Genomic DNA, 10,073 nt, shown 5'->3' with positions numbered 1-10,073 from the left:
CTCCTCCTCCTCCTCCTCCTCCTCCTCCTCCTTCTCCTTCTTCTCCTTCTTCTCCTTGAGGAAAGCAGCACTGGACTGTGGTATGTTCTCTCCAAAAAGATTTTACTGCCCAGCCTGCTGCCTTAAATAGGGTTTCCAGCACCCAGGTCCCAGTGGGGGACCGGTCATCACGTCAGTGACATTGCACAACATCCCTGCCCTCCCCTGGGACACCCCACGAATCTCTCCGCTGGATGGGTGAGGGGACCTTGAAGTCCTAGCCCTAAATCATCAGAAGTACTAATTCCATTTGTAGAACCTGTTTTGAGAATTACTTTCCCCTCATCATCTTTTCTATTTCCATTCAACATTCCTCAAAAACATTTGGCTTTGTTGTTGTCCCTATTGTCGGCACACACGGGGGGGGGGGGAATGTCCTTCAAGTGCCAATATTGCAGCTACCCAAAGAGTCTTCTTTACCAGTGGTGGCCAATATATTCCATCAGCTTTACAGGTGATACGGGCAAAAATTACAGCCCAACTCCTATATGGGGTCCCTATATGGACCCAACTGGATGCTGCGGTGGCTCAAGTGGTTAAGATGCTGAACTGCAGGCTGTGGAAGGTCAGTAGTTCAGTGGTTCGAGACCTGAGTGTGCCGCATGATGGAGTGAGCTCCTTTCTCTAGTTCCAGCTCCTGCCAACTTAGCAGTTCGAAAGCAAGAAATTGCAAGTAGATAAATAGGTACCACTTCGGTGGGAAGGTAACAGCGTTCCGTGCAACTTGGTGTTTAGTCATGCTGGACACATGACCACGGAAATGTCTTCGGACAGTGCTGGCTCTTCAGCTTTGAAACGGAGATGAGCACTGCAACCCTAGAGTCGGATTCAACTGGCTTTCAAGCAAGGGAACCTTTACCTTTTTCTATATGGACCCAAGCTTTTGGTGTCAATATGGAAGCCATCCAGTCCTCTTTCCTTGAGGTATTGTTGAGCACTTCCAGATGTGTGGCTTCATCAGTCCTGCACCTTGAAGCTGGCATGAAACAGCTTGCCACCTCTGCTTGGCTTGCTGCCCTGCCGTTTTGACTATTCTTACATTTTTCTCAATCCCTCCCTCTCCTTTTGCTTTGGTCACACTCGGATTCCCTTGTAAATCCATGGTGCCAATTTCTGGATTCTAAAATAGCAGGATTAACGTTTTCTCTATCTGGCTTATCTAATTTATTCCCTGAACTATTAGTCTGGGCTCATCTGCTATTAGAGACCATATGAATTTGCTTTCTATTGTACCTGGGATTTACTACAATACCGTTTGTCAGCAGTAAGTATCTGTATTATGGTTCCCTCTTGTGGCTGTCTCTTCTTCCCGACCTGTTTCAATGCATTTCCAGTGGCTGATCTTTTGGAAGATGTTCTAACTTGCCACGTGCTCAAAGGGTTTGTTCTCACAGTCTCAAAGTACTTGAAAACCTCATACCCTTTTTCTTCACATGCTAATTTGATAGTAGTTCAAGAGCTTTTCTGGTAACTCCCTTTCTTGTAACTTTCCTGAAAAGTATGCATACGGGAAGTGATTCAGCTAAGCATACCTTTTATTAGTCAGGAACAAAGACAGCTCAACCGGCTCGCAGGCCGGCTTATATTCCCTCAGAGAAACCCACCACCAAACACCCCTCCACTCCCGATAGGCTAATTACAGTGACCAAGAGACCTATTGGCCTCTCGGCCTGGGCCCTAGCCCTTTCATTGGGCCTGGCTACCACTACCACCAACGGGGACCGGTTTTACAGCACCGCCGGAGGTTAAGTGGCAAATAACATCAGGGGGCCACAGTAACCTCCCCTGGAATGGAAAGGGTATGTGCAAAAATGGAGAGAGGGTTTTAGTCACGCGAGATCCTTGGGCGTGGCCCATGAAAAAACTGTTTTAAATTGTTTTATTGTATTTTATTGCACTTTTTGCCTTATGGTTGTAAGCCGCCCTGAGCCCGCATGCGGGGAGGGCGGGGTATAAATAAAATTAATTAATTAAATAAATAAATCAGTTTACCCATTTTCCAATAAAATTTACTTAGAATTCTTGAAGGGGTTTTCTAGTGTCATCTGCAGGTAAATGACGCTGTATTCATTAGAACATACTCCCAATTAAGGATGAATAGGATTGTGCTGTTAATTAGCTACTCAGTATGAAAACTTAAAAAGAATGATAATCTGGGGATATAAGGGTGGCTATTCTTTATGTCAATATAGAAGTACTTCTTACCTTGGATTTCTGGGTGATTTGCCATGAAGAGCAATGCCCATCGCAATGACAAGGATGTTGTTTCTGTTCCTGCGAAGAAGAGGTCAAAAATACACTGTCTCAAATTGTCTTCATTGTAAGTAGACGTGGGGTCATTCTTGCTCTGTTGTTGATGATAAAGAAAGTGAGATGACATTTTCAGCAAATTCTAAGCATTTTGACTCTGAAGCCATGGACATAAGGCCCTTTTTGCTCCGGAGAATCCGAGGAGTCAAGCCTTAAGGGCTGACTTCGGAGTCGCATGCATTCCCTCTGCACTGGTCCACCCCCCCCAGTTTATTTGTATATTCAGTATGCATTCTGCATATACAAGCAAAACCCACATTTCTTGAGCTAACTGGCTGCCAACCCCTCCCTCCCTCCCTCTGTGATTCTTCAAAAAGAAAGGGAAGGGAGGGGAAGATCCAGACCAACACATGTAAGACATGTAAGACATTTGGGAGTAGGGAATCCCCTAGTCCTTTATATTTACTGATTCCTTCTTATGCTGTCTCTGACTTTTTAAAAGTTTGGAGGATACATCCTCTTTTGTCTTTGGAGAAGCGGGGAAAGAAAACAGAACAGGGAGGGAGCGTAAACCTAAAGAGAGAGAGGTGGAAGAAGAAGAAGAGAAGAGATTGGATTCATACCCCTCCCTTCACTACCCAAAGGAGTCTCAAAGCAGCTTACAAACACCTTTCCCTTCCCCTCCCCACAACAGACACCCTGTGAGGCAGGTGGGGCTGAGAGAGCTCTGACAGAAACTGCTCTTTTTCAAGGACAGCTCTGACAGAACTACGGCTTGCCCAAGGTCATCCAGCCAGGTGCAAGTAGAGGAGTGGGGAATCAAACCCGGTTCTCCCAGATTAGAGTCCTTGCACTTAACCACTACACCAAACTGGCTCTCACCCAAACTGGCTCTCACTGGAAACATCTCCTGGAAACAGGAGATGGAGCAGTGGGCAGTACTTAAATACCTGCAGAAAGAATTCTACTTTAGAAAGGATTAATGATTTGAAAGTGGATGAGAACAAAGAATCGCTGCAAAAGGAGGTTTGTTAGCTGCGGTACAACAGTGTGCTGGAAGTGAATGCAGTGAATGCAGATTCCTGTAAACGAGTGGAAAAACAAGAGAAAGCCCTGAAATAAAGTGATAGCGATAGCAGGAGGGAATGTAGAATGGAAGAATAGGATGCGCTCAGAGACCAAGGTAGAATACAGGTGCAGAAAGGTCCTGAGTCTCTACAAAATGTACTGAGGAAGCATCAGATCAGTTGCAATCACACTCAAAGCCACATTCTACTAGAAACCTATAAATGCCATGAGTTTGATCCATGGGTCCAGGGAAATTTTGTCATCCAAGAAACAAATATATTAATAAAAATGAAATACATCCATTTATTGACGAACAAAATATTCACAATCTATGGAACATTCCATTTATTAACCATGCGAGACCCAATGTGTCGTTCTCAGTAGTCCCTTTAAGAAAAACTCATCCATACAGAATTAAAACAGTCAATATGTATTTGAATTGTCAGTGACCCGTGCCCAGCCAGCCAGCCATTCTTTACAGGCATTTTCTAAAACCATAGCAGAATCACTGAGTGGGTAGAATCTCTTGGGAAAGACTGGTTTGCAGTTTCCATTTTACAGAGACTTATTTAGCTTGCTGATTAAAGGACACGTCTTCATATTCTGTACCGGAATTTTTTCGGAGACCTTGTTCTGTTTCACTTGGCTCAGGTGTCCTGTTTTCTCTTTTCATTTTTTACATTTGACAGGCCTTTATTGGCCTACGTATATACATACGATAGGAGATCAGATTAAATATAGATCAGAAAGTACAAATCCATATAGGATAAAAGTGGAGCTACGGCGCAGAAAAACAGCATGAAAGCGGAAAAGAACATGCAGGCTTTTTAGATTCTTTTGAAACACATATAAACACGCATGTCCTTCACAGTCTAAAGAAGTGAAGTACAGAATACAGAAGAGTATAAAAGGTAAGTATGAAATGTCATATAAACCACCCACAACCCACAAATGACAAACAATAAGTATATTATAACCATTTATAAAATCATGTTTTATATAAATCGTAATTGCCAATAATGTAACAGTACATTTTAATTCTATTCATAATGCAATTGATATTATTATTTTTTTATCATACCCTGATGTGGATAGCCCAGGCTAGCCTGATCTTGTCAGAAATAAAGAAGGGTCGTCCCCAATGTTCCCTCTAAGATGTGGAGTCTTGTGAGCAAAAATTCTGCTTTGTGAGCTACTGGCATTAAAGCGGTGAGCCAGCGATTTGGCTGCTGCATAAATCAGTTTGCTCTGGAGCCATCCTTCCTGAGCTAAGACAAAAATGTGTGAGCCAGAGGCTAAAAAACTGTGAGCCAGCTCACACCAACTCAGCTTAGAGGGAACACTGGTCCCTACTTAGTATCTGGAAGGGAGACCACCATGGGGCACCAGGGTCATGAGATGGAGCCAGGCAATGGCAAACCTCCTCCGAACATCTCTTGCCTTGAACACCCAATGGAGTTGCCGTAAGTCAGTGGTGACTTGATGGCAAACAATAGCAACAAATCGTATATAGAACGCTGATGTATTGTAACATCATCAGAAACTGGGCTTTTCTGTACTTAGTCCTTCTCTGCTTTGGTCTGAAGGGTTTCCTCCCTTTTGTTTTGGGTTGCTTGGAAACCTGAAGGCAATACTTGGGGAAATGCTGCCTCTTCGGATGAATCAGTTCCCTTTCCACCAAGACTACACAACACCTGTGTGATGCAAATGGGTTAAAATGTCTGAGCTGAAGAGGAGATCTACATTCCGTTTTCTGAAGCTCAAGCTCATGCAGTGAAAGAGACGGACGGGTTTCAAATAAGGCCGTTTGCATCGCCTGTCATCGTTCTCCTTTTTACTGAGTGTATCTGACTTCACGTAGAAGGCGAATACTTACTTTCTCCATCTGAAACAGGTAGAAATCAATGAAGTCTTGTGGCTCGTGGACAGCGTGATGCTCCTTGTGCTTTTCTATCTCCTTCCTTGCAAACGAAAGCACCGCCTCTGCGCTTGAAAGGGCCTTCTTGTGAGGCCCCGGGAGGTGGTCCATGATCCGTGGGAAAACTTCATAGAGCTACAAGGAAGATGAAAGCAAAATCCTATCACTACTATAAGATGGCTCAGTCTATAAAATAACTGCTGGGGTTCTCAAATCGCGCCAAAGACATTAGGGAACCCTCAGTGTACAAGTATAGCCACAAATAATACCCACCAAGGGAAGACCATCAACAATTCGCAGCTATATAGGATTAAAACTCTACATTACATTCATTAAAGTACAAATACTGGGTTAGCAGTCCTAACCCGATAGAAAGTATAAGCATATATGCAACAGATTGCTCGTAACAATTAAGTCTTATTTACAAAAAGAATGTGTTCAAAACCAACAGTAGGCTCCTCTGTAATTCCATGCAGAAATACTGTCCATAGACCTCCAAACAGAAAGTAACCGCGGCAGAAGATGCCCACTGTGGAAAGAATAAGAGCCATCAGGGAACGCTTAGCGTACAAGTATATGAGCTGCGGTGGCTCAAGTGGTTAAGACACTGAACTGCAGGCTGTAGACGGTCAGTAGTTCAGCAGTTCAAGACCCGGGTGCCACATGATGGAGTGAGCTCCCGTCTCGAGTTCCAGCTCCTGCCAACCTAGCAGTTCGAAAGCAAGAAATTGCAAGTAGATAAATAGGTACCACTTCGATGGGAAGGTAACAGCGTTCCGGGCGCCTTGGTGTTTAGTCATGCCGGCCACATGACCACGGAAACATCTTCGGACAGCGCTGGCTCTTCAGCTTTGAAACGGAGATGAGCACCGCAACCCTAGAGTCGGATTCGACTGGCTTTCGAGCAAGGGAACCTTTACCTTTACCTATATGGCAGTTATTCTTTCCTGAAAGGAAATAGAACTGAAAGGAAATACAGCATTAGGAAAAATAGCTACTTCATATGTACGTACTTGTTGGCTGTTCCAAAAAACGTGAAGTGAATAGTGAAAACAAAATTTCCAACGGATAGCCCAGGCTAACCTGATCTCATGAGATCTTGGAAGCTAAGCAGGGACAGCCCTGATTAGTACTTGGATGGGAGACCACCAAGGAAGCCTAGCGTTACTATGCAGAGGCAGGCGATGGAAAGCCGCCTCTGTTCATCTCTTGCCTTGAAAACACTTGAAAAACTGAAGACCCAAGATAAGCGATGAACATGGTACTTGTTTCTAGGAATGTGGAATATGTTATGGAGACAATGCTCACAGTGTTCTCTGGCAAATAAATAGGATTAAATTATTGACCAACGTTTGAGAGAGTGGTCTTCATGCCTCTATGCCCGTTGCTTAGAACCTGGGTACCTTGTCTGATCAAAGATAAACATATAAATGATATAGAATAGGATAGGATCGGTGGGATGGGTTGCTTGCTACTTCATTTTCCTGCTTCCTTCTTATTCTTTTGTATTGGGGTGAATCTTTGAACCCAGCTTGAGGTAGCTAACAATGATTTTACTTTGTAATCTAGAAGATATTCATTTGGCTGGCTAGAAGTGATAATGTAACGATATGAGCTTATGTTTGTATTTCTGTATAGTGGTGATGCTGCTTATGTGTGTCTCTAGCATGAATACCTATGCATTGTGTATTCAGGGATTGCTGTATGTTGTGTGTTGTGGAAAATCCCCAGCGAACCCCAGCATTCCTGGAATGGAAAGAGCAAGTGACCCTACTCCCTTAATCTGGTTTGGAGATCTAAAGACAATAGCGTTTATGGCTTTGGAGCAGGAACCAGATCTGCAAATCAAGAGGTGTCCATGGGAACGGAAGATTCACACCTTGCCAAAAGGCACCTTTGATGTAGGAGTAGGATCTGCATATTGCCACCACCCCTTAGGAGAGCGTCATCCCCTCGTCATCCCCTCGTCACCCCCTCTTCATCCAGTAGTGATAGTTTAGAGGACGGGTTTGATAGTTTATGGCTGGATAGCACATGCCCCAAAAAGAGTTTATTTAAGGAGAAACTCTCCTTTGTCTCTCTGGTTAACCCACCTTCCCCATAGCAGTGCACTAAGGTGCTACAAGTGACTCTACTACTTAAGTTCTCCGGGAGTCGCGACCCAGAGAGCTCACACGTGGTTTGGCTGGTCCTACCTGTGTGCCTTGGAGTTCACAAGCTGCTGCTTTCGGCTGCCCAGCGTTCCAAGGAGGGGAGTTCTTCCTCAGCTGGACCTCAGATGAGTATAGCCGTGCCCCATTGTGTCTTCCCCATTTTGATGCTTTTGTTATTTTCTATGCTGTAATTGTTCTGATGTACTATTGTAACTAAGGAGCTTGTATGAATTTGTATGATTCCGATTTTGTATGACTGCAGAAACCTTTAGTAAAGACAACATTTATTTAAGGACTAGCGTGTTGTCTCACTTCCTGGGATATAGCGAGCGTCTCATTCGCCATCCGACCTCTGTATAGACTGGTATAGAACTTACGCACAGCCACAAACACCCAAACTTCCTTGGTAGATAACTTGGATTGGGTCTCCAGGAATTTCCTGGAGAAGTTGGCATAACAATAAGGAGGCTGAGTTTTGTAGGGATAGAGGTACATTTTATTGGTTTGTAATCATCCGTTGTATGTCTTTATGATTTCCCCTGCTGTTCACATATTGTGTCTCAGTAAAACTTTTCAATTCATTTCAGATAGACTACTGAGTCTGTGCTTCTCACTGGTTCATCATGGCTGATATGGGTAAAATAAGACGTAGATTTACACAGATATATCACCTAGTCAATCTAGGAAATCAATATAACAAAAGAATGATCAGCCAGCGGAGGTACGGTGTAAAAATGTGCTTAAATCCAACCCCATGAACAAAGGGCATCCATACTGATGTCTACTGTTCCGTTGTTCATCATCAAATTGAAAGTCTTCTCATTCTGACAGAACCCATTCAAACCTTAATGTTTGAGTCAACCAGGATTCTTTTTGTATCAGGAACTCCTATGCATATTAGGCTACACACCCCTAATGTAGCCAATCCTCCAAGAGCTTACAGAGCTCTTCTTACAGTGGCTACTGTAAGCTCTTGGAGGACTGGCTACATTAGGGGTATGTCACCTAATATGCAAAGGAGTTCCTGCAACAAAAAGAGCCCTGGAGTCAACTAATGAATATGTGAAATACTTCTGCATCCCTAGTCATCTTAAAAAGTTCATCTTAAAGATGGAAGGAAAAGAAATCTAGGGGATGACTGTTTGACCTAATAGGAAAGCAAAGGAAAATGACTTACAACATGACTGAAGCTACCTGCAAATATAAGTATGTACCCAATGGCTTCCATCAACTGGAGGAATTCTTTATCTTCAACAGAAAACCGGTGTCCAAAAGCCACAGCACAGATCACATTGCAGATGGAATTAGTGATGGGCACTGTAGGGTCAAAAGGCTGCCCTGCAAATAAAGTTGGTTGCAACTTCTGTGAGCACTCAGAGTGGATTTCATAGTGAAGTTAGGTTACAGATAGTAAGATCTTTGCAAACCTAAGAGTGGTTCATCTTTCAGAAAACATTTTAAAATGCATGAAGGTACATCCCAGAACACTATGGCAGGATTCTGTTTTGGATATTTTTGGGGGGAGGGGTCAGGAAGATTGGGTTCTGGTCAATGCTCCCTCTAAGCTGTGGAGTCTTCTGTGCAAAAATTCTACTTTGTGAGCTACTGGCATTAAAGTTGTGAGTGAAAGTTGTGGCTACTGCATACATGAGTTTGCTCCGGAGCCAAGACAAAAATGGGTGAGCTGGAGGCTAAAAAACTGTGAGCTAGCTCACACTAACTCAGCTTAGAGGGAAGACTGGTTCTGGTAGACACTGGCCTCCATCTGGAGGTCAGTTCCATGGCCGCTGTTTTCTGTAGCCAGTAGACCTGGATTTAAGACACCAAGTCTACTGCCGTGTTTTCAATGGAGGGTAGACCTGGTGTGTGGACTGTGGACTCCAAGTTGCATGCCTTTGAAAACAGGAGCAGTAGACCTAAAGTCTGGACATCAATTCTACCACCCACTGAAAATAGAGAAGCTTAAAATTTTAAAGGGCCGGAGCAGCATTGCAGATTCACGCTCTGACATGCCCTCCTCACTTACTGCTTCTGCCACCTCTGCTGCTCCTACAGGGCTTCATCTGGCTCCCCTCCCTTCCCTACCAGCCAGTAAGCGCCTCAAAGCCAAATTTCTCCCAATATTTGTTTACTGTTGCCCCAGTAGGTCGGACCTGAAACAACATGCTTCCTCGGGAGGTGGTGGGCTCTCCTTCTTGGGAGGTTTTCAAACAGAGGCCAGATGGCCATCTGACAGCTAGGCTGATTCTGTGAACTTGGGCAGGTCATGAGAAGGAAGGGTTGCATCAGAAGGGGTGCAGAGGTCCATCAGTGGCTATTAGCCACAACTCTCAGTCTGGGGCAAGGGATGCTCTGTATTCTTGGTGCTTGGGGGGGCAACAGTGGGAGGGCTTCTAGTGTCCTGGTCCCGCTGGTGGACCTCCTGATGGCACCTGTTGTTTTTGGCCACTCTGTGACAGAGTGTTCGACTGGATGGGCCATTGGCTTGATCTAACATTGGCTTCTCTTATGTTCTTATAGGAACTCTCAGTCTGGGGCAAGGGATGCTCTGTATTCTTGGTGCTTGGGGGGGGGCAACAGTGAGAGGGCTTCTAGTGTCCTGGCCCCACTGATGGACCTCCTGATGGCACCTGGTATTTCTGGCC

At 44.4% G+C, this 10,073-nt stretch overlaps 1 protein-coding gene across 1 annotated transcript in view; it reads right to left on the bottom strand.

The window, feature by feature from the left end:
• The window catches only part of LOC107115468 (cytochrome P450 2J2-like), a 34,257-nt gene that overhangs the window by 9,868 nt on the left and 14,316 nt on the right, over nt 1-10,073 (bottom strand). The window contains 3 exon segments of the mRNA XM_015417186.1: nt 2,245-2,386; nt 5,234-5,410; nt 8,606-8,766. Coding sequence (XP_015272672.1) covers nt 2,245-2,386; nt 5,234-5,410; nt 8,606-8,766 — 480 coding nt within the window.

Source organism: Gekko japonicus, unplaced genomic scaffold (genome assembly GCF_001447785.1).
Source record: "Gekko japonicus isolate JY-2015 unplaced genomic scaffold, Gekko_japonicus_V1.1 scaffold1341, whole genome shotgun sequence".
NCBI lineage: Eukaryota > Metazoa > Chordata > Lepidosauria > Squamata > Gekkonidae > Gekko > Gekko japonicus.
Note: the sequence above shows the minus strand (reverse complement) of the source record. Positions and strands in the feature narration are given on the sequence as shown.